The following is a 24,972-nucleotide window of genomic DNA, read 5'->3' as shown; positions in this document are numbered from 1 at the left end:
TGTGTGTGTGTGTCTGTCTGTCTGTGTATGATTAAGGAAATGGAACCAATCTCTGTCTTCCAACAAATGAATGAATAATGAAAACACAGTAATATAAAATGGAATTTTATTCTTCTTTGCGAAGCATTGCTCCTTGTTAATATGTAGTAGACTTCTTAATCTCTTTAGACTAAGTTTGATTTGAAGTCTATGTCAGATATCAGACTATGCCAATTTGATGTGGGTTTCCATTCGCTTGGCAGATAGTTTTCCCATCCTTTAACTTTGAGTCTGGTGTCTTTGCCAGTGAGGTGAGTCTCTGGAGACAATGAAAAGACAGATCTAGATTTTTAATCCACTCAGCAGTCTGGGTTTTGGTTGTTTGGTTGGTTGATTTTTTGAGACAGTTTCTCTGTGTAACATCCCTGGCTATCCTGGAACTCACTCTGTAGCCCAGGCTGACCTCGAATTCACAGAGATCCACCTGCCTCTGTCTTCCAGACACTGAGATTAAAGGGGTGCACCGTCACGCCTGGCCAAGCAGCCTAGATTTAGTTTTGCTGGTGGTGGTTTTTTGTTTTGTTTTGTTTTTAAGTTTTGTTTGTTTGTTTGTTTGTTTGTTTGTTTGTTTTATTGCTGGCTGAAAACATTCACATTTAAGGTTGTTAGTGAGAGATATTTACTGATTCCTGTAATTTTTCAGATTGTTTTTCCTGCTGGTTGAATTGTCTTTATTTTCCTCCCTATTGGAATATCAGAGGTTTGCTGTTTGCTGTGTTGGACTTGTGGGTTTCTTCCTGGTTCTTCTTCGTTTTTCCATTTCTTTCACAAAACATTCTTTTCTATGTTCTCATGACTGAAACAGTCTCTCCACCTCCTCTGTCTATAATATTCTTTTAAATATCTCCTGCATTGTTGGCTTGGTGGCACGAACTGCTCAAGTTTGTGTGTGTCTTGTAATGTCCTTATTTCTGCATCAGTCTTTAAAGATATCTATGCTAGACACAGCAGTCTTAGTTATTTACTTTCAGGACTTGAAGTACATTATTCCGTCCTTTCCTGGCTTTGAGTTCTGCTAATAAGATGTCTGATGTTATTATCCCGATGTTTCTCTCTTTGTTGATCTGTTGGGTTGTTTTCTCTTCCCGCTTTTTTAAATTTCATTTTTAATTATGCGTATGTGTACGGGTAGGTGCACAGAAGTGCGGGTGTCCTAGGAAACCCAAAAGAGAGCTTGGGATCCCCCAGAACTGAGGTTACAGAGATTGTAAGCCACCATGTGGGTGCTGGGGATCAAACCCAAGCCCCCTGCAAGAGCAGTCAGTGCTCTGAAGCACTGAGCCACCCCTCCACCCTCCCCTCATGAGCAGTGTTAATACTGTTTCTTTTGGTTTTCATGTTTGACTTCATGTCTGTCATATATCATGGTGGGGTCTCCTCTGGCTTTGTGTACTTGCGGTTCTAAATGCCTGTTGTATTTTTTGTCTGTGACTTTCTGTAAATCTGGAAGGTTCTGCCATAATTCATTGGATGTATTTTCTCTGCCCTTAGTGTTTAGTCTCAGCTCTTTATTCCAGGGGAGGTGCTTAGGTTTGCTCTCTTGAATATATCCCGGAGTTCCTGGAAGTCCTGACCGTGTTCATGCCTGTTCTCACTGGTGTTCGAATGTCATATTCTGTGAGGTCTATTGGTGATCTTTTTTTCCATTGTGCTTTTTATTTGATTCACTCTGGATTTAGTTCCTAAAACTTCATCTCTCCATTCTCTTATCTCTCCCCTACCCTCACCAACATCCTCTCCCCACCCCAGTTCCCTCCACTCTCCCCCCACTAAGTCCCCCATTCCACCTTCACGGCTTTGCTTTACCTCTGTCTTTGCCTTGCGACCCACTGCATTCATCCAGGGTCCCTCACGGGCACAGATGCAAACCTACCCACGGGAAGGCGAGGGACTTTCTAGTGACTACAACACAGAAGAACTGTCTGCTCCCAGCAGCCACTCGGCTGCTGTTCTCCTGGGTGGGATGAGGACACATGAGCCCTTTCCCCTCCCCCTCTGTGAATGCTTGAGTTTAGTCTTGTGCAGGGAGCAGACAGCTCCACGTAGGAAACTGCAGCTTCTGTGAGTGTCGGAGCATATCATGTTCTATTTTTTTTTAACGTGTTAAGTTTTCAGGTTTATTTTCTGCCGAGTTTTATGACTCTTCTCCTTCGATGATACCCTATGCCACAGCAGACAACACACCCACACACGCACTCTTATTGTCAAAGGGGGGATAAAAAGCTGCATCGAGGTGAAGCTTTACAGTTCAGTGCATCACTGTGTGGTGGCATCCCCGCTTTGTCTGTGTGGGAACAGGAATGTTGACTCAGGGGAGGGCCGAGAGGGAGGGGAGCCAGAACCGTGTAGGGAAGGTGCTCAAGGCCAGCTGGGCTCCTGGCTTCCTCCCTCATGAGACAGACAGACAGACGCTTGGATGCAGTCAGATGCCAGTTGCAGAACTGGAAGTCAAGAGCTGCAGAAGGCACAGCAAGGAGAAGAGACCTGAACAATCCCGATCCCGTATGTTCAGTCTCATCCGAGGCGGCCTGTCTCATCTGCTCCAGAAGGAGAGTCCACAGTGACAGGGAAGGCGAGGCAACAGGCAAGGGTAGATGTAGCAGCTGGAAGAGGAAACAATCGGTCGGCACCCAGGAGGCAGCAAGTGCTCTACATGCCCTTAAGGTGGCCTTCCTACACATTGTCCAGATCTCACAGTCTTTGTGCCTTTTCTTCTGAGTGCCTCTTGGAAAAGGAACTCACTGTGAGTGTCCCGTTTAAGGCCCAGCAGTTACTTGTTCTTAGCACCTTGGTCATGAGCCCCTGTATTAGCCACCCTTCCCTGCAAAGAGAAGCATCTTCGATCAAGGCTGAGTGTTGAGAATAAAATGAATAATGGTCGATGTAATCCTCTATGACTACTTCCTGCTGACATTGGGGCACCATTATGAGGTGTGGGCAAAAAGCTGGAATGTTGGCCAACTCTGGAAGAGCTGGGTGTTTCACTGCTGTCCGGGTTGTGGGATCATCTGGGGGTAGGAGTGTGTAGGCCAAGTTGAAAGAGTCTGTGGGCTGGCCTGAGCACCTGTGGGTAAGAGAGTTCCTGGATGCAGGTTTGGAGGGAACCCCTGGGTGTTAGGGGCAGAAGATAAAGAGTTTGGGGGTGGTTGTCGTTTTGAGACAGGGTTTCTCTGTGTAGCCCTGACTGTCTTAGCACTCACTCTGTTGAACAGGCTAGCCTCGAACTGAGAGATTCATCTGCCTCTGCCTCCTGAGTGCTGGGATTAAAGATGTGTGCCGTCACTGCCTGGCTTGCAAAATTGTTTTTATTGCTGCTTTAGCCTTATTGCTGGTATGGATCTGCTGAAATTATTTCATCTTGGTTTAGTTTTGGTTGGTCATATGCATCTAGGAACTAGTTCATTTATTTTAGATTTTTTTCAATTGGCTAGAATATATGGGGTTTTTCTTAAGATATTTTTATTTATTTTATTTATGAGTGCACTACTGCTGTCCTCAGACACCAGAGAGGGCATCAGATCCCATTACAGATGGTTGTGAGCCACCATGCGGTTGCTGGGAATTGAACTCAGGACCTCTGGAAGAGCAGCCAGTGCTCTTAACCACTGAGCCATCTCTCCAGCCCTAGAATATGTTTTTCAAGGTGTATTCTTAGAGTTTTCTGAATTCCATTGGCGTCTGTTGTGTCTCCCCTGTCATGTCTAATTGTATTAATGTGGGGCATTTTCTTTCACTCTTTCTTTGGGTAATTTGGCTGAGGGCTCGTTAGTCTTGTTTATCTTTTCAATGAACAACTCTTCATGTCATCGACACCTCGGTTTGTTTATGTTCTTTCTGAACAGAATTTCATTATTTTCTGCCCTGATCTTAGTTATGTCTCCCCATCTACTGCCTTGGAGTTTAGTTTGTCCTTCTTTATCCAAGTCCTTAAAAGTACATCATTAAGTTATTTATTTGAGGTCTCTATTTTTTTAATGTAGTTGCACGGTATAAACTTTGCCTTTAAGACTGCCTTCAGTGTGTCCCATCACTTTTGGTATTTGTGTTTTGCTTTTCATCCCATTATAGACTTTTTAAATTCTTACTGGATTTCTTAAGTAATCTCTTTGTCATTCAATAGTGTAGTGTTTTAAACCCATGAGTTTCTGTACTTTCTACAGTTTCTACTGTTATTGTTTTTTTTTTTTTTCTGGTCATGTACAATACAAGGTGTTATTTTGACTTTCCTGTATTCGTTGAGATTTGCTTTGTTCTGATGTGTAATCTGCCCTTGAGACTGCTTCATGGACTGGCAAGAACGTGTATTCTTTAGTGTTCTGGTAGAATGCTCTGTACATGTTTAAGTCCATTTGGCTTATGATTTATTTAACTACAGAGATTTCTCTGATTAGTTTTTTCCTTAGATGATGTCTTAGTTAGGGTTTTACTGCTGTGAACAGACACCATGATCAAGGCAAGTATATAATGACAACATTTAATTAGGGCTGGCTTACAGGTTCAGAGGTTCAGTCCATTATCATTAAGGCAGCAACATGGCAGCATCCAGGCAGGCATGGTACAGGAGGAGCTGAGAGCTCTACTTCTTCATCTGAAGGCTGTTAACAGATTACTAACTTCCAGGCAGCTAGGAAGAGTTCTTAGCGTCCATGCCCACAGTGATACACTTATTCCAATAAGGCCACACCTCCAAATAGTGTCATTCCCTTGGCCAAGCATATTCAAACCATGGCATTCCACTCCCTGGCCCCCATAGGCTTGTTCAAACACATGAGTCTATGAGGACCATCTGCCATAGCATAATAAAAAAAAAAACACACTTAGTCCAACTTCTAAACCCCCCACAATCAAAGTCTCTTCTAAGATCCAACTACTTAACTCTAATCCTTGAATCAAGACAGGAAGTCAGCTGAGCAAACTCCAAACTGCATCTCCCTGTCTGATGTCAAAGTGGTCTTCAGTTCTCCAACTTCTTTTTCATCTTTGTTGACTGCAACAAACTTCTTTCTCCTGGGCTGGTTCCCCTCCATGTCAGCAGCACTTCTCAGGAGATATCCTATGGCTCTGGCATCTCAAAAATCTAGGGTTCTCCAAGGCAACTTCAACGTTACAGCTTTTTGTTTCAATGTCTGGGATCCACACATGATCTTCTGGGCTCCTCCTAAGGGCTGGCATCACTTCTTTAGCTCTGCCCTAGGTAGCACTCTAAGCTCAAGTTGATCCACTCCATTGCCACTGCCATTCTTGGTGAGCATCCCCTGGTACTGGCATCTCCAATACACTGGAGTCTTCCATTGCAACTAGGCTTCACTGATAGCCTTTCATAGGGTCAAAAACAAAACGTTTATAGTGTCAAGCCTCAATTCCTTTTCATGACCCCTTCAGTCCTGGTCCATCAACTGCACCTGAGACTGAAAGGCCTTCCCTAACATCTCACAGTGCGAAGCCTCGGCCGCTCTCCATAACCCCTCCATACCTTCAAAGCAAATACCTCCTGGGAGATTCTTGAACATTACTAAGTTCAGGTGCAGCACGAGGTACAACCTTGGCTATCTCTGGAACACAGCTTCTTTGTGCTCTCAGAAAACACTTCCAGAAGATTTCACCTCAGTGATGTTGGTCTCTTCTTAATCACGGCTAACTTCTTAGCTCCATCTAACCAGCATCAGTTGTCCTAGTAGCCCCTTCTGTTCTTGACTCTAAAACCAGAGCCATGTGTCCAAAGCTGCTAAGTTCTGCTGTTTGCTGGGACTGGATCGTGGCCCCCTTGTTCTGTTATATCATCACCAGCTTTGTTTTCCAACTCCTTCACTGCCTAAGCTTGGCTGTCCTGGAACTTGCTCTGTAGATTGGCCTTGAACTCAGAGATCTGCATGGCTCTGTCTCCTTTAATGCTGGGATTAAATGTGTGTACCATCATGCCTGGACTTAAGTTTTCCTTCATCTATAACCTGCTCTGTTCTAGGCTGACATTGAACTCAGAGATCTGCTTGCCTTTGCTCCCCTGGGATTAAAGGCTTGTTCTGCCAAGCCTAGACCTAAATTTTGCTGGGTGAGATCTTGCCCCAAGGTCACCATTACCTTAATTCAACTTAATATCCTTGAACACAGGGTTCAGTTCAATTTCACTTCCTGGTGCTCCTTTAATACTTGAACCACATATTTTATATTTTTCATTTCTCAGCTTGCAACACTTGTTTAAAATGGTCTTCATGAGACTTAACCAGAGAACAAAGTCTATGATAGGTGTTTCTGAGACTTCCTTTGTCAATGCAATTAATCTGAGTCTCTTCACCTTAGCCTCAGGCAGACTCCTCAGACAAGGGCAAAAAGTAGCCCCATTCTTCACCAAAATACCACAAAAACAGACTCTATGCCATATATTGAAATTCTCCACTGAAACCTGCTGGGCCAGGTCTGCACAATTCAAATCAGTCTCAGTAACAAAGTCTTCCATACTCCTACTAGGCCAGCCCATTAAGCCCCATGTAAAGCATTCCACTGCTTTCCAAATCCAAAGTTCCAAAATCTACATTCTTCCAAACAAAAGCATCATCAGGCCTATCACAGCAATACCCCACTCCCAGTACCAACTTCTGTCTTAGTTTGGATTTTACTGCCATGAACAGACAACCATGACCAGGGCGATTCTTATAAGGACACATTTCATTGGGGCTGACTTACAGGTTTAGAGGTTCAGTCCATTACCATCAAGGCAGGAACATGGCAGCATCCAGGCAGGCATGGTACAGGAGATGCTGAGAGTTCTACATCTTCATCCTAAGGCTGCTAGCAGAATATTAACTTCCAGGCAGTAAGATGAGGGTCTTAAAGCCCATGCCCACAGTGACACACCTATTCCAACAGAGCCGCACTTTCTAATAGTGCCACTCCCTGGGCCAAGCATATTCAAACCAGGACAGATAAGTTGTCTGTTGATGAGAATGGGGCATTGAAACCAACCACTATCACTGTGTATTTGGCTAACCTGTCCTGTGGTTGTTCTCTGATCTTAGAGCACCAGCTTAGTTTTTAAGATTGATTAACAGTCAGGCCCCCACAAGCCACACCCAAGGACCAAATGGAACTTCTCTCTGTTACCTACCCATCCACTGGAGGAATCACTGCTATGTCACCAAAGACTGCATCTGGGCTCACTGTGGGCACTGTGGGCTCACTGGAGGACTGTGGGCTCACTGGAGGACTGTGGGCATGCTTGGGTGCAGGATTACCAACTTTCCTCAGGATGACTCTTCCAGGCTATGGTTTCTGCTTCCCACCCCCACCCCCACCTCCATGAGCTGCATGGCTAAGACTGAGTCCTGACTTCTCCACGTTCCTGACCAAATGATATCCTTTCACTTCTTCTATAGATATCTGAAACTCTCTCTCTCTCTCTCTCTCTCTCTCTCTCTCTCTCTCTCTCTCATTCACTCTTTAGAGTACAGTCTATTTTTTTTTCCTAGCAGGTTTTTGAGGCGTTAAGGAGGTAGAGTCAGGGGAGAGAAGTGTCCCACTTTCCCTGGGAAAATGTTAGCCAAATATACACATCCCAGCTCTTGATGTTTCCAGCCCTAGCGTCACCTCACTGTTCCAAAGGAAGCCTGGGCTCGCACTACCTGCAGAGCCCAACATGGCAGCCACACAGGCAATCTAAGTTACACTGATGTTGGCTAAAATTAACTAAGGTGTTTCAAGTGCTGAGCTAGCCACATGGGCTAGGCAAGCCCACACCTTAAAGACAGCATCTAAAAGGTCGGTCTGCTGGTCTCTGAGCTCTTTCTGTCCATAAAAGGGCTGTGGTGGTTGATTAGAGAAAGGGTAAGAAGTGAGGAAGGCACAGAGCGGTGACAAGGGTGTGGACCAAGGGCGGGCAGCCAGCACCATGCCATCACCTAGCAGGGACACTTTCCTTTTGCTTTCAGAAACGAGTTCTATTCCTGACCAATGACTATTTCTTCACGGACATCAGTGACACGCCTTTCAGGTGAGGGGATGATGTCGCCAGTCAGGGATTCTAGACAGAGTACAAAAACCACCAGCTCAAGATAGGACTTTCAGATCTGAGAGTGGATTCTTTCCTGCCGAGTTAGCAGTTTTGTGCTATTAGCAAAGGATCCTGGTCAGCTAGGAAGTGAGACCTAGATGGTCTTTGCTGGTGTGCCTAAATGTCCAGTTCTGCAGCCAATTTCCTAGTTTGAATGCCAGCTCTAATGGTCTTCGGAATCTGAGTGAAGGCCCTCTCTGTGGCTCAAATCTGTCACCTATAAAGTGTGAATGGTGACAATAGCAGCTACCTCTTGGCTGGGTCGATGACATGCTACGACCTGTGTAGATGTTGAGGCAGGGCGATAGGATAAGAAGATCCCAGTCAAATCGCTCCAAGCTTCCCTCCCACACTTCCCAGGAGACCTCAGACTCCCTGCTCTGACAGCCTGCTAGGATACCTGAGACCTTCTCAAGACCGCTAAGTCCCCAGTCCGTGCAAACCAACTGCATCAGAGCTGTGAGGCAGAGCCCAGGCACCATGTCCTTTAGTTAGATTCAAATCTAATGTGCTACCCAGAGATGGGGTGCGGTAGGAAAGAAACCTCAGGGGATCAGGAGACCTCTGAACATTTTAGGCGGTCTCCGGAAGTTCAAGACCTCCCTAAGTAACATGGGAGCTGCAGAGATCACGGTCTGTGGCATTTCCAGGGCTCTTCTCAGGAAGAATGACTGACAAATTAGCAGTACCTCCCTGCTTCTCAAAGGGACAACCTGTGAGGCCAGGGTAAAGAAGGGATCTGGGGGAGTATGGCATTGCCCTGTGTCCAAAATCTCCTTGCTTGCTAGTGTGCACAGGAGCCATGTAAACACAACTGCCTTCTCTTCTCTCTAGCTTGGGAGTGGTGCTCACCAGGGGCCATGGAGAATACATCCTCCTGGGGAACACGTCTGTGGAGGAAGGTAGGTCAAGCCATGTGCTGACCATGATGTGATGTGTGGTGTGGATGTGCTCTTCCAGGTCGCTGAGCAGGATCAACCTAGGACAGAACCAGGGTGAGCATTCCCACCAGGTGGGATGGCAAAGGAGGACCTTACCCTACCCCAGATGCCCATGACCCTAGCTACCTGGCCACCTTGAGAGAATCAGCCTCCTTGCGAGGCAGGATGTCCATGGGAGCCCTGAGAGATGGGTCACGTCAATGTCTGTTCATTCTTCTCTACTGTCCCTGGGGTACATCCCATGACCCATCATTCTATCATCATGCTAATCACAGTCCCCTCAACCCTAGACAATCGCAGTGACCTCCAACTGTTCACCTCACCCCTGTCTCTGACTTCATTTCGCAGAATCTTTCTAGAAATGCCCTCTCTCCTGATACTTTTCCGGCCATCTCTCCCAGGTTCACTCCCTTAAGCTTCCTATACCATTGAGAGATGTGCAGAAGTTCTGACTCTTGGAAGTGTAGATGTGACTTTCTCTGGCCCAGACTCATGGGATCTTTTGAAGGAACAGATGGCTGAGGACTAAAGAGGTTGCTGGGCAGTTAGGAGCATTTGCTGCTCTTGCAGAGGACCTGGGTTCCCAGCACCCACATGGGTAGCTCACAATTATCTGCAACTTCAGTCCCAGGGGATCTGATGCCATCTTCAGGCCTCGTGCACGCAGGGAAAACATTCAGACACACAAAACAATAACAATTTTTAATTGATAGGTGAGGGGAGGGGGCTCTGCAGTGACAGGCAAAAGTGAGCTTACCGCATAGTAGGGATGAGGGCAGGGGACTGGCTAACAGAAGCTGGGAGAGGTTTCCCTGAAATCTCTCTTCTTGGACCCTCTCTCCAGCCCACCCTGGGCCTAGATGCCACCAGTCACTCCAGCTTCCCAGGGTGGCCCTGCCCTGCCACAGTGATGTATTGGCCCCTGCAGCATCCTTACACAGCAAGAGGCACAGGCTGTTAAGCTCTCTTGGCCTCCAGTGTACCTCTTCTTCCTCAACCTTCCTCTCCCACTGACCGACTTGTCTCAGTCACATTTCTGCAAAGTACAGAGGGAGCCGTCCGTCACTCACCTGAAGCCCCTGAGCTGACTAACTCAGTCATTTGTCTGCTGTCTCGTCCTATGGTTTATTGAGCACCTACTTATGTTCGAGCACTGAGCTTCCAAGGAGCTCATTCGCTCATTCCATCAGCGATTTACCGAGTGCACAGCAGATTGGCTGAGAGCCCAGTGAGGCTCCCGAGCTCACTAGGCAGGCACTGCTCAGCCCAGGCTCGTCTCTGGCTGGTCACTGCAGTCACCGTGTATGATAGAACCAAAAAAAAAGGCAAAAATCGCTGCTTTCAAAGTGTTAGCTTCTTGGACAGATGTGTTAAGAGGGAGGGGCTATGCAAGATCGATGCTGAAGGTATGCTCAAGCAAACCCTTCCTGCAAAGGGGTTCGCAGACCTGGGTGTGTGTGCCCACAGCCACAGGGTGTCGGCCTGAGTGTGATCTCTGCTTTCAGGCCTGCATGACTTGCTCCATCCGGATCTGACCCTGGCCAGTGACTGGTAGGCAAGAAGGTATGGGTGGGAAGGAAAAAGGAGGGATTTGAGGTAACCAGGCTCTCTGGGCTTCCAGGATCTATTGTATCACGGATATCGACCCGGACCACCGGAAGCTCAGCCAACTGGAAGCTGTGGTCTGTTTTCTGACAGGGGTGGATCCAGACCTGGAGTGTGAGTTCCCTCACCCATACCTCTGAACTTGACCTGTGGGTCCCAGGGTCCCAGGGCTTCCCAAGAGTGAAGAGTTCCATCGACCCATCCCGGGGCCACAAGGGTGGTTTGAGGAGAACAAGAAAAGCCTCCAAAGAAATAGGCAGAGCTGGCTGGAGCAGTGGGCTATGTAGGGTGTGAGCATTTGGGGAACTCAAGGCCTGCACCCAGGATCCTTGTGCCAGAAGCCAGGATCTTCCTTAGCTCCTTCCAACCCTCCTGCTTGTCCAGTCTATCCCCACCACTACTTCACCTGCCTTGGAGTCCTCAGTTCTACCAAGCATCTTATTTGGCCAGGCAGTCTCTTCAATCCTATGGTCTGGGAGGATTTTCCAAGTCTGTGCACTCGGGCCTCTGGCCAGCTCACTTGAGCATGGCCCTCAGGAAGCCCCTTTCATATGGTACGTATTATGTTCTCTCCATGCAAAGACTATCTCCCAACCAACCTACCAGGACATCCATCTATCCATCCATCAGTCAGCAAGGCTGAATGAGCATATACTTGCACCACACACACACACACACACACACACACACACACACACACACACACAGTTACAGTCATGACAGGTGCCACGGACAGAGTGCTGATGGGGGTGTGGGGTACAGACAGGTGAAAGGAGGGTCACCACAGATAAAGGAGAGCCCCAAGTGTCTGGGATCATCTTTGAGAGTGAAGAAAATATCTTGGAAGTAGAAGAGAGTGGGTTATACAGTGGTGCACGTCTAGCAATTGAGTTGAATGCTATAAGTTACTTTTGTGCCATGTAAATTTCCCTCCAATAAAAAAATTAAACCCGGGGCTGGGGATTTAGCTCAGTGGTAGAGCGCTTACCTAGGAAGCGCAAGGCCCTGGGTTCGGTCCCCAGCTCTGAAAAAAAGAACCAAAAAAAAAAAAAATTAAACCCATGCTAAGAGGAGAAGAGAGTGCTGCCTGGGGAGAGACTAAGGTGAGCGGCCAGACCAGGGAAGCAGCAGGTACTAGGGCATGCACAGAGCCGGGTCAGGTCTGGAGCAAACACAGCCACCCAGCACGGCCTGCCTCAGAGAACAGAGATGGCGGGAGCTGACACAGGCTGACCAGGCTCTGGCTAGCTCAGGACAAAATGTAGACTACTCCACAGTGCTGAACTGGGAGGGCCTTCAGTGTCAACCAACATCTATTCCATAGTTGAGAGTTTGAAAGCAAAACAGAGAGGGTTGATATCTTTATGCCCACACAGATGGCTTTAATGCCCAGAACAACGCACACAGCTCAGCCTTCTCCTGAACTGCTGTAAGGTGGCAGCTGCACTGTGGGCCTTGTTACTGTTATTGGACAGGCTAGTCTCAAACCTGCTATGTAGCCAACGATGACCTCCAACTTCTGAGCCTGTACTTACAAGAGCTGAGACCGAGGCTTGTGCCGTGACGCCTGAAATACAGCCTCGGCTTCTAGGACGTGTGCAACGGGGTAGGATGGGGGGGTGGTGACAGATATCATGTGACTTGTTCCTGCTGTTACCCCCAGGTGACGAGGAGCTGGTGCGGGAGGTGCTGTTTGACGCAGTGGTGACCGCACCCATGGAAGCCTATTGGACAGCATTGGCGCTCAACATCTCCGAGTATGTAGAGAGGGAATGGCTCCAGTGACACATTCAAACCCAGTACTCCATGTCTGATTGAGTCAGGACCCTCGGAAAGATGCACCCCTCAGGAGACACAGGAATATGAGGGAATGGGGGAGGTGGTGAGAACCGCTCCATCCCCCTCAGCTCCCGCCAGCTGCTCACTCAAAAAACGTCAAGTGCAGCTTTCCCAGGCACAAGCGCTAGGGTCCTCACTGCAGCCCAGCCCAAAACCTGCACTGGGTTTGCTCTCTGGGCTGGTCTCCAGCCACAGGATTCCCACCACCCAATAAGTGCTCCCGTAAGCATGAAACAGAGAGCTTTGAGGAAACGTTACCAGTGGCCTTGACCTCGGTGCTTCTCAGACACCTAGATTTTCCTCATTCTCTTGCTGGCTTTTTCTGGGTGACTTTGTGTTTCATAGCTAGACAGGGGCAAAAAAAAAGAGATTGCGTAAGAGGTATGAGAGGTAGGGGGTCAGAGTGACGTTAATGAGGTGGGGGCTAGAGTGCTTGTGTCTGAACAGGAACATGCAAACCATAGAGGCCAAACCTCCCTAAACACTCAAGCTCTTTGCGGCTCCTCCATCAAAGCCACCTCCATTTTTAAAGCATATGTGCAGTGTGCTCCATTTCCCAGGGGAGGGGCCAGAACACAGTGTTCGTGTGCACATACTCCACGTGTGCCTCCGGTATCCACGGAAGGCTGCTCAAGAAAGGTTCTCAGTGCTGCTCTCTCGTTAGAAAACTAGGTCACTGAAACGGGGCGTGAACCATATGTAACATTGAAACATAGAAATGTAATGTGTAGCTCTGAACCATAGTATACAAATAAACCTAAAGGAAAGAAAATTTATAAGACGAGATACTAGAACACTGTGTACTGAGGGGCAAATCTCTTCACTGGCTTCTACGCTACAAAAAAAAATAGATGGTCTGGTGGGGGCAATGAGAGAGATTGCTTAATAAAGTGTGGCTGCCCAAGAAAGGCCAGCATAGCATCCCACTGCTGTAACCCCAGTGCTGGGAAGACAGAGATAAGGCAGAGAACAGTCGAAAAAGACCCTTAGTGTCAACCTCTGACAGCCACATGCGTGTACACACACACACACACACACACACACACACACACACGCTCACGCAAACACATGTACACAGTTATAACACACACATAAAACTGAAAGCCAACATGTCGTGGGGTTGAAGGCTCTCCCACTGAAGATAGGGACAAGCCTGCCCCAATCAACTCCCAGACAGCAAGGCCAGAAAGCACGTAAGCAACTAGACTAGAGAGCAGACTTACGGCCATGAGGACTGGAAAGAGAAAACAAAAATGGTCTCTGGTTAAAATGATATAATCGGGGGCGGGAGACTCCATGGTGGTGGGGGAATGGGAGGGAAGGGTGACTCCATGGTAGGGGGGGAGGGCTCTGTGGTAGAGTGCCTGCCTGCCCTGGGCTCCACCTCCAACACTGTAAAATAAATATATTATATTATATTATATCATATCAAATCATATACCAGGAAACTGGAAAGGAATAGGAAAATCACCACAGCCAATAATAGAATTTAGTAAAGCAGCAGGTTATAATACCAATATTCAAAAATTAGTAATACCTGGAACTGGAGAAATGGCCTACTGGTTAAAAACACATACTGCTCTTACAGAGAACCTGAGTTTGGTTCCCAGAACCCACGCTCAGTGGCTTCCAGCTGCCTAGAACTCCAGCTCCTGGGGACCTGACACCATCCTCTAACTCCCATGGGTGTGTGCACTCACAGGCGTATACCCACACACAGACTTGTACACTTATGTCACTTATTTTAATGATTAATGATATTTATGTATATAAATATCCCCCCAAAGAGATACAATATGAAAGGACTTCTTTAGGATGATAAAAATAAAAATGTTGTTCTGGGATCGTAAGAACATACTGAGCATACAGTGTGAGAAACGTCAAAGCACGTGGGAAGCATTGGCCTGTGGCACCAGCCTGTGAAGCCAGCTACCCAGAGAACTGAGGCTCCAGGCCTGCCTGGGCTCCAGGGTAGGACCCTGACTCAAAAAGCAACACAGGACACAGCTCAGTGGTAGCAGGCATAAAGCCCTAGGCTTAATCTTGGGGAGCAGAGGATGGTTAAGTAGGCCCGAATGCACGGCAAGGCCCTCAGTGAGTGTGAATGGGACGACACCATGATGCCAGTCATCCTTCCCAGTGTACAGAGCTTCTGCAGCCTCAGAGGGACTGCCCGTGAGACTGTGCATCCAGGGGACGGATTCGTTAGAACAACCAAGAACACCCAACATCTCAACCCCGGGGATGGTCCCACCTAGATAGGAAGGCGTCACCAAACCACTGCCAGCTGTGAATTGTGGTGCTGGTACACGAAAGGGCAGCTAGGCCCAGGGGGCACAGATCCCAAGGAACTGTGTGTCATATCAGTGAGGGGAGGGGAGCCTGATAGCTGGTGCAGAGCCCGTGGGACTAACACCACTGGGCAAGTTTCTCACACCACACACCTGGGTAGCGACTCACACTCAGACACAGACAAGAAGCTTGTAAGTACCATCAGAAACTGTGATCCCGCTGCTCTGAGACCTGGGAGTCAGCAAGCTTTTCCTAACACTGAGTCAAAGCTCGGCAGCCATACAAGAGTGACTGGTGAATTTAACAGCCGGGAAATGTCTGTCTTGGGAGGGTGCAAAGCGAGATTGAACTGGGAGGTGGCAGCCATGAGCTGGTGGAGGTACCACTTCTACAGCACCTGTGTGAAGGACAGAGAGCTTCAGGGACAGACAAGCAGATCACAGGACCATACAGGGACAGCAGCCAAGAGAAAAGATCGGTCCTGAAATATGCGTTGGCCCAGCTCTTAATAAGAGACACATCTAAAACCACTCAATCTTCTACCATCTTTGGCAGCATACACTGTTGGGATACGTAGCAAAAGTATGTGGGCTGTGAGCAGAGACAGATAAAGCTATGACCTGTGCTTGGTAACCGGACGGCTATAGAGGATGCTGGTGTGGATGGCCTGAGGTCACACTGTGGTAGCTTCAGTGGGAGCCAACATCTCCAGCAGAAGAAAAAAAAAGATTCAAGTTCCAAAAATCAAAAATATTTAAATTCAAAACTTGGATATGAATTGTAAACATCCACCTGAGTTCATGATCTGTTTTTGATTAAAGACATTAAGACGCTGCCCCTATCCTGCCCTGCTTGGAGGAGTTTAGCCTTTGAGTCCCTAGACTGTCCTGCTGGGGGAGCACTACCCTGGAGCACCCAGCTGTCTCAGGGACTGGCAATGCTGGTCCTCAGTAAAGTGAGTCTGGAGACATCCCTGACGGTAGGAAAGGGGTTGGAAATGAACCAGGAGCATCCTATGGAAGGAGAAGCTAGCAAGACTAATGAGACTCAGAGGCCCCTGCAGAGAGCTCATGAGCCAGGGACAGGATGAGAGCAGAAGGTAGCCATGACTGCAATGGGCCGCACTCCAAACCTGCATGCAGAGTCCACGGAAGACAAAACCCATTCGCTGGTTACATTGGAGGTGTAAGACAAACACTAGTTTAAATAAGCAAAAAGCATCAGCTGCTTATCTCGCCTCTTCCGTGCAAATTGTATTTCCAGTAAGAAGCAAAATAAGGAGAAAATGAAGAAATGTGCCTTTGAGTGTCCCCAGCCAAGAGGTAGCATGCACCTACGCATACACACACACACACACACACACACACACACACACACACACACACCTGTGTACATATGTGCAAGTAAATTAGAAAGAAAAAACGAACGTTTACCTGGTTCCCACGTCAGCCACGGGTCAGGCTGACCTACAGCTGAAGGGCCAGCTAAGGCAATACATGGTGGCAGAGTGCAATGCTTATGGGAGTAGACGGCACCAGGACACCCTCAGACCACAGAGAGTAAAAGCTCACAGCCAGATGTGATCAGGTCCTGGGGTCTAAGAGGTAATTTACGAGAAATACAAAGGACAAAAAAAAAAAGAGTGTACTAAACAATGCTTTAGCAATTGACCTCACCCAGACAGGCGGTCTGGTCTTGTGGAAAGTGATCTGCAGCAAGAGAAGCCGGGATGAGGAGACCCAGAGCCAGGTTAAAAAGACCTTGACTGCCATGGGCGTGGAGTTTCTAATAAGTGGTCTAAAGTCACAGTGGCAATGGCTGCACTGTTTGGTGAATGCGCTAAAGACATCCTTTAGATGGGGAAATTACATGGTATGCCGATTGTGGCTCAAGTCGGGGAGGAGGGAGAGCAGATATTAAATAAGACCATGGTCAAGTTCTGATTCTCCCCAGGCTAATGTCACGAAGCACTTGGGCTATCTGATGACCCTGGGCATCATGGATATTTTGGGAGGGGAGAGTGATGTTAACACTGGGGATTTTCTTGCGCTTTGGACTGGTGCTCTTTAGAGATGCCTACCCCAGGGTCTGATTCTGTGCAGCTACTGCAGGGCGCTGGTACCCAAGTAACCCAGACACCCACCTGCACAGTCCCATCTCTCTAGACCCTTCTCGTCAGGGACTCCCCAGTCCTCTAACCACCTGTGTTACCCCAGGCCTGGTGCTGGGTCTGGATATGGATTCTGCCAGTGTAGAGCACAAACCACATAGCCTCCAGCTGTGACAGTGCTTAGGTGCCACTGTCCCATGTCCTCAAGTAGCCATAAACCTAGGTACTGAAAAAGACAGCCTACATGTTATCATTGCTTTACATCGCAGAGAGTCAGAGCCTGGCGTGGAAGTGGCCTTTCTGGGGACCCGGGCTGGCCTTCTAAGAAGAAGCTTGTTCGTAGGCTCCGAGAAGGTCTCTGATAGGTGAGTCCTGCCGGGCACCCTGAGGTTGGGGGTGGGGACTCTGGGAACATGTCACAAGTCTTGGGTCCCTTTGGGGCATGCAGAGCAGAGATGGTCTCAAAGGCTGTGCCCTGTGAGTCCATTGACATAGACACCGGGAGAACAGTTGGTGGTGGTGTCAGTCTTTCCTTCCACCTGCTCAAGGTCCCTCACTAAGTCCCACTGCCTTCAGCCACAGAGCTCCTCAGTGACAAGTCCACACACCCTAAGCAAGGTTGGAGGCTTTCTAGGAAAACAGTTTTGGTGGCTTTCCCTTCTCCTTTCTTCCTTCCCTCCCCTAATTCCCAGAGAGGTGGGGTCGGGGTGGCACCATCCTAAAAGGAAAAAAAAAAAAAGGCTTCTAAGGGGAAGACAGGGCAACACACAGGCCTTCCCCAGGCGATCAAGGACTTTGGGAAGCTGGGAAGGCAGCGGTCTGGAGGACCACAGATGCACTGTGTAGGACCATGATGCAATAGGCAGTCTGGGGACTGTGGAACAGCAAATCTGCTCTCAGCACAGGCAAGCCACTCACTCAAACTTCAGTCCTCTACCTGGGAATTACCCACAGGTGCCACTTAGTTTTGCACCCCACCCAGCTTCGCCCACTTCCTAGTCAGCTCCTCGACCAGCCTCCCTCTGTAGGCTGTGTGCTCAGGGAAAGCAAACCCGTAATTAGCAAGGAAAAGCTTCTCCGAAAGGAGACTAATGTTGCACACCGAAGCCTTTCAAAGTAACCATTTTAGGGCAATCCATGCCTCTTTACCGCAGTGATAGAATTGACTGTGGGATTTCCTCACTCGGATCTGCCAGTGAACCAGACAAAAGAAATCACCTATTCCCAAAGGAAGTGTACTTTGTTGCCAATACAACTGCGTGTTCCTGCTGGGTACCGGCTCAGCCTCTGCTGCCCTCCCCTTCTACCAGATGCTCCGGCATTTTGCTTCTGGAAAAGGCAGGAACTGCCTGGAGCAACCTAAGAGCTGATAACTCTTCATTCGTTTTTTATTGAGAGCCCTTGAAACAGGTCGTGCCATGTAGTCAACATAACTGAGAACCCTGAACATCCTCTCTAGTCCCGGGAGTGCGAGGGTAACGGTGTACTTACTGCCTCTGCTAGGTGCAGGGGCTGTTTCCTACCTGCATCTCAGCCAGCACAGGAGGCTGGTCCTAGCCCAGCCAGGATGATCATGTAGGACACAGGGAAAAGGGACAGACATCTTCCCAGATTTGAGGAGACACCAATCCCACTCTCACAGGAAGTTCCTGACGCCTGAAGATGAAGCCAGTATTTTTACCATGGACCACTTCCCACTGTGGTATCGGCAGGCCTCTGAGCAGCCCCCAGGCAGCTTTGTCTTCAATCTCCGCTGGGCGGAGGGACCAGGTAACTGCACTTCTGCGCTCTCCCCAAGAGTGGAAAGTGGGGGCGGGGTGATATGGAAGAGCGGAAGACCCCAGGGCCCCCTCCCTGCCTTCCCTCCTGACATTGCAGCTTGGGACATGCCTGGTGCAGCACACAGAATGTAGGACTGTGTGTTCTTAACCCCGGCTAGCACTCAAACTCCGGAATGGAACAAAGGAAAGAGATTTGACCCGAAAGCCAGCCAGTCCGACTCCTGGCCCACATTCCCAATGTGAGATCAGCTTTAAAACTCCACACCCTCAGAGGACTTATCCACATGGCTTCCAGTCCCCACGCCCCTCGGATTATCCAGAAGGCAGCTCCTAGGGCCTAGGGGAAACAGCCAGGGCCGGCCAGCAGACCCCTACAAGCCCAGGCCACTGGGCAGGGAGAAGAAGTGACACCAAGCTGGGGACTCCAACTTCCAGCCCTGGTCACTCTGGAGGATGGCAGGAAACATCAAAACCTTCACTGGATTGTGAGGAAAATCAGACTGCTGAGAGCCCATGGGGCCTACGGCTCAGTGCACCCTGAAACTCTTAGTTACCTTTGAGGAAATGGTCCGGAGAGGCTGGGCAGGGGGGAGTCCTTGTCCAGAATCCAGAAGTCTAAGCAGCAAATATCCATCAGGTTGGCACAACGGGGCTGAGCCCAATGCAGAGGGACGGGAACTTGGACAGTACCCACTCACCCACTCGTGGTTGAGTGAGAGAGGTGGGCAAGAGGTCAAGAGGGTAAAGGCAGACATCTCAGGGGTGTGTGTGTGTGTGTGTGTGTGTGTGTGTGTGTGTCGTGCATTGTGTGTGTGTGTGTGTGCATGCATTCGAGTGTGTGTGTGTGTGTGTGTGTGTGTGTGTGTGTGTGTGTGTGAAGTGAGGAAGGTTTTCAGGAAGTGGTAGCCTGTAGAGGAGCACCACTGTGTGTCTGCATGCTTGCACACATAGGGACACACACACACACACACACACACACACACACACACATATACCATGGTGAACTGCCCTAGGACTATCAGCCTCAGGAGCTCAGTAGCTCATGGCCTTCCAGGGTTGCCCCTCTAGGCCGAAGACAACAGGGGGGGACTTCTGTTCTATAACCCCATAGCGTCCTCACTATCCACTGAGCCCGGCACTCCACCCTGTGTCACTCTCCACCCACACACCAGTGTAATGTGCTGGACAAACATTTCCCCGCGAAAACCCTGAGATGAGCACTGTTGTCCCTATCTCTCATCGTACATGGGGAGAGCCGAAGGCTCAGAGACGCTCTGTGACCTGCTCAGGTTACACAGCAAACACGAGAGCCTTTTACACAGCAAGCTATAGCCACGTCCACCTCATTAAAGTCCAGGTTATTTTGACACCCTAAATACAGGACAGGAGACAGAGAGAAAAGAGGCATTTTCATTCCCAGGACCCACAAAGGAGGTTCTCAAAGGCCAGGCCGAAGTTCTTCCCAGGTTGCACACCTAAGGCAGAGAGGCAGCTCCTCCCACACGAGGGGCTCCCAAAGGACAGACGCCCACGGGCTCCAGAGATGCTGCCTGGGTGAGACCCGGGGCCCCGCCCAGGCAGGGTGACAGGCTCCCTCCTGCCTGCACTGTCACCAGAACTGCCTGCTGGCTGCTAGGGGAAGCTTTATGTGTCCATGAGGTAGGAGGGCAGGTGGGTGGGGAACGGAGCTGCCAGGAGAAGGCAGGGAAGCTAGCAACCCGAAAGGGACCGCTGAGGAGGGAGGCGGGCGCTCGCTCCCTTCCTACGCCCCTGCGCACTTGCTCAGCCCGAGCACACGCGTAAAGCCACGTGGACAATTCCGGGCCGCCCATCCTCCCCAAGAGAAAGAAAATAATTTCATTTTAATGGGGTCAGGGAGCCGTGAAGGCAGAGGCAGAGAGGGGTAACCTCCAAGCTAACCTGAGGTCTAGCAGACAGTGCTGCCCGACTGTGTTACCCCTGTAGCCTGAGCCTATGCCACCTGTGGGCACACCTCAGTCTGCCAGCGCCAAGGACATGCCTCATCCTGGACTTGTTGACACAGGCCCTGTGTCATGTGACCATTGACACTAAGGTTGAAATTCCCAAGGTCCCCAGAGATTAACTGAGTGAGGCCCAAAAGTCGGTGCTAGCAGGAAGGCAGGCCGCAGAGCCAAGGACTCCTGCAGGGGTCCCTACATCCGGGTCTTATAGATGTTTCCAGAAACAAAGGGAAGGATCTGCTCTCCGTTTCTACTCTGGTTCCTTTGGCTTTGCCATGGCAAGTTTTCTGGAACAGAGAACAGCTCGGGGGGTCATGAGCTTCCATAATCTGAGCATAGATTCTTGAGACGTGTGGAAGATAGCAAGGTAACAGGGGAAACCATAAGAACGCTATCCATAGGAAACCGTGCTTGGCCCCAGTACAGAGGCACCACTGACCAGCAATCTCCACCAGGCGTTGAGAGCTGGTTATCACAGGCAGTGTGACAGAACAGGACAGTACACAACCTTGGACTGACGAGAGGCCTTTGGGAAGCTGACTCAAGGATATGGACGGACAGAAGCCAGAGGCCAGACAGCAGCCTGCCGGAAAGCTGCTCTCCTGTGGAGCTCAAACCACCCTCTGATCTTGTTCCCAGGATGGCCTGGTTCTTCTAAAAGAAGTGAGAGGCAACCCAGATCTCCAGGGGCCTGGCAGAAAGTTCTAGAAGGGCAGCAAATGAAAAAGCAAATGAAAAAGCAAATGAAAAAGGGAGTCATCGTGGTGGTGAGCTGGGCACCACCAGCTAGGATCCATGAAGCCTCGTAGATGTGTCAGCTATCATTCTGGCTGCTGGGGTGGCTCATCCGCCATATCTGGCTCGTGAGCAGGGCCATCACTGCCACTTTCTGTGACTCACAAAGGCAAGGCCGGGTCACCCGCCACCCAGGCTGCCTGGGATGCCTACGACCTGCCCTTTAATATATGGTGCATCTATTGTCTGCTTGATAGTGTAGTCACCTGGTGAGAGGGCAGGGAAACCCAGCTTAAGGGTTGCCCTGGCCAGACTGGCCTGTGGCACAATCTTGATTGTTAAGTGGAGAAGGGCCTAGACTGCCATGTAAGGGGCCATCCCCGGACAGGTGGTCCGTCCCGAGCTGTGTCAGGAAGCAGGCTGAGCATGAGTCAGGGGGTGATCTAGAAAGCAAGCTTCATAGTCAGCCTTGCTCCATAATTCCTGCGTCCGGCTCCAACCTCCCTCAGTGATGGACGATAAACACTTCCTCCCAAAGTTGCTTTTGGTTGTGGTGTTTATCAGAGCAGCAGAAACACAAAGTGGGACAGAGCCCCTGATGGGTAAGACCCATGTGGGAGGACAGGCCATGACAGGGTCCTGCGGCGATAGCAAGGCAGAACTAAGCAGCAGCAACAGGCAGGCGGGTTTGCTGCCTGGAGATGGAGCAAAGTCACGGTGCCGCTGTGAGGCTGGCTCTTGGCTCAGGCAGGCGGAGGCTAAGGGATGATCTGACAGGTCCAGGTTTGTCCAGATGCAGGGACAGCAAGGAACCGTCAGGTGGTGGACAGCTGTGACCCATGACAGCCACCGGACCCCTCCTCCCACCTCACCAGGGATAGCTTATCCCCGCTTTCCTGTTTGCCCTGCGTTCCAAGAGATAGGCTCAACCCCCGTCCCACCTCTGCAGGCGCCGAGAATAACAATAATTCTCATTTCCCCAGATAGCCCAGGCAAACCAGTGGCGGTAAGGGCCAGCACGGCAATAACTGTGACAGTGGACGGGAAGACGGCCATTGCAGCAGGTAAGAGCCTGAACTGCTCTGGGGGAAGCTACCAGGCAAAGTCGTGAAGGCTGGCAGGGCGGAGCTGGCTCAGCCAGAGCACCTGGCTAGCTGGCCTGAGGCCATCTCATCCCCAGCACCACACACACAGGAAGAAAGAATAAAGGTGCCCTGGATATAGGGACTCTAAATTTTCCCAAGAGAAATGCTGGCGGAAGGATGCTTGCGTCACGTTGTCTTTAAAACCATAAAACCAAAAAAATACTCATGGAGTTAAATGTAGCCCAGAGAGGTTGAGAGACCTGCTCAAGGACAGGACAGGAACAATCTAGACCTCCATCCCATCCCTGGGACACTGCTTCCCTAAGACATTACCTAAGCCCATGACTCTGCACTGTCTACCTGGGACTCCGGATGACCAGGGGAGACCGTATGACAGACAAAGAAACTGAGTCACGGAGAAGTTATTTGTCCAGAGTCCCACGAAATAAAGGTAGAACCTGGACTCAGACCAGCTCTCTTTGGGACCCGGAGTCAATCCCATTGCCTAGGTCCTAAGAGGAAGAGAGCATCCAGTGGCCCTCATAAGCTTGTCCTGACTCTGTAGGATTTTTGGTGGCTAGGTCAGTGCATGGCATCTGTGTCTTGCTGTTCGAGTCTCTGTAATTGTGCCCTCCATGTCCCTCAAGAAGCTGTGCAGTCCACTGGTTATTCAACCTAGGGGGAGCTCATACCCCAGGGGCCTGGCAAGATGAGAGGCCAGTGGCTGGCAGGACCCTGCCCTCCTCCCAAGGCTGCAAGTGTCTAGTGTGGAGGTAAAAGAAGGGAAGGCCCGAGTTTCCTCAGGGAGCGTGTGCTACCCAGAGTCAGGGTTCCTGTGTACTCTCCTCTGAGCTGAGGTAGGGCAGGTTTCCACCTCAGCATCTCCAGCAAACTGTAAGGTGCGTCCCTCCGACCCAGCAGCTCCTCACAGCACAATTCTTCCAGAGCCCATGGCATGCTAACCAGGCCAGAAATGATGCCCACTTAACTCCCTAAAACCCTCCTGTGGTTTAGTCCCAGCAGACCTGTGGCTACCTTGTTCTGCCTGAAGGCTTCATGGCCCCTCTACCTTGAAGACCTGGGGAAGGAGAGGAGTGTGAGGCCAGCCTTCTGGCTGTGTTTCCCCACACTCTCCAATTACCTGATAGAATTTTTAACTCCGAGCTGAGTTAGAGCCAGGAGGGGTTGCCATAGAAACCATGTCCCAGTGCCTCCAGTTGAACTCCTTCAGACAGTCCCCGTGACGCTCAGGGTGCATGAGGCGCTGGAGACCTGATGTCGTGAGTTCATCTGCGTCTCATCCTATATCCTCCTTTCCCTGGTCCCTGGCACAACCTCCCCCATCCTGGGACCAGCTAGGATCTTCACCTCTAGGAGGGGGTAGGTGGTGTGTCGGCTGTCCCTAGAAGCTGGGGCCTTGACCCTCTCCAGAGCAGGCAGCCCTGGTGCACGGTGTCTAGGCAGGGGCTGTGCCAGGCCTGCCCTGCATCTGGAGAGACTTGAGTCATGTTAGGGGTCTGGATAGACAGGACTGTTGCCCTCTGCGTGTCTCCTTGTTTGAACTGCGCCTTTAACTTCAGTAGCAATGTGTGCTGTGCTGTGCTGTGCTGCTCCTGCAGGGGGCTTAGGTGAGACCAGATGTGGCTCTGCTATAGAGAGACTAGAGGAAGGTGACCCTGGCTCTGACCACACCTAGGAAGAGAGACTCTCGGCTGTATGACCTTGTGTACCCTGGGGTTTCTAACAAGTGAGTTGCCATTCCAAGAACGCTCCCAAAGCAAAGGCTCCTCGTGAGTCTTTGAAGGCCAAGAGTTCAGAACCACTGGGCTAGAGGCCAGTCCTGCCCTGGAGATGAAGAGGCCACAGGGAGCCAAGCTTTTCCTCCTGGGCTGGGCCAGCAGCCCAGAGGCCAGGCTTTCTTGCTTTCCCCTCTTCATTGCTGCACCCCTATCTTTCTAGCCCCTAATTCGAGCTTCCCACAGGCTGAAGGGGCCTCGTCTTAAACCCATGTGTGGGGTGCTTATGTAGCCAGTCCTAAAAGACCAAGGTGGCAGGCATTAGCTCACTGAGCCTCCGGCAACGCCCGCCCCTCCTCCCCAGATCCCAGGGGATGTCTAGCAGAGTCCGCTCACCTCTCCTGCACAAGCTTCACTCTGCCCTGAGGCTCAAACCTGTTACTGCCAGGCAGGAGCATGGATAGGTTTAAAATCCCAGCCCAGCCCTGCCCAGTGCTTACCACCCTTGTCCTGAGCCAATTCGTACCCAGGATGCTGCTCTCACACCCCTCCCAGCCCTGAGGTCCTGGGTACTGGGCAAGGGACCCATCTGTCACATAGATCCCTCTGCATCAGGGTGACACAAATGGTGTGGCTGCCTGGCACAGCCGGGAGACAGGACACCGCTCTCCCAGTGCCCACATCCCCTCCCACCCAATGAAGCAAGGAATTACATAGGAAAATAGTCTTTATTGGTCTTCTGAAACGACAAACCAGAAATATAATTTTGCCTTTAAAAATCTT

At 50.0% G+C, this 24,972-nt stretch overlaps 1 protein-coding gene across 2 annotated transcripts in view; it reads left to right on the top strand.

Annotated features, from left to right (window-relative positions):
• Cacna2d4 (calcium voltage-gated channel auxiliary subunit alpha2delta 4) overlaps positions 1 to 24,972 on the top strand; it is a 113,790-nt gene that overhangs the window by 53,875 nt on the left and 34,943 nt on the right. For both annotated transcript variants that reach the window (XM_032905800.1, XM_032905799.1), the window contains 8 exons: positions 7,962 to 8,023; positions 8,918 to 8,985; positions 10,530 to 10,575; positions 10,646 to 10,743; positions 12,293 to 12,386; positions 17,140 to 17,235; positions 18,513 to 18,640; positions 22,352 to 22,432. In XM_032905800.1, the coding sequence (XP_032761691.1) occupies positions 7,962 to 8,023; positions 8,918 to 8,985; positions 10,530 to 10,575; positions 10,646 to 10,743; positions 12,293 to 12,386; positions 17,140 to 17,235; positions 18,513 to 18,640; positions 22,352 to 22,432 (673 nt within the window). The remainder of the gene's footprint in view (positions 1 to 7,961; positions 8,024 to 8,917; positions 8,986 to 10,529; positions 10,576 to 10,645; positions 10,744 to 12,292; positions 12,387 to 17,139; positions 17,236 to 18,512; positions 18,641 to 22,351; positions 22,433 to 24,972) is intronic.

This window comes from Rattus rattus, chromosome 6, assembly GCF_011064425.1.
Source record: "Rattus rattus isolate New Zealand chromosome 6, Rrattus_CSIRO_v1, whole genome shotgun sequence".
NCBI classification, from domain to species: domain Eukaryota; kingdom Metazoa; phylum Chordata; class Mammalia; order Rodentia; family Muridae; genus Rattus; species Rattus rattus.
The sequence above is the reverse complement of the archived record's forward strand: the minus strand, read 5'-3'. Positions and strand labels throughout refer to the sequence as shown.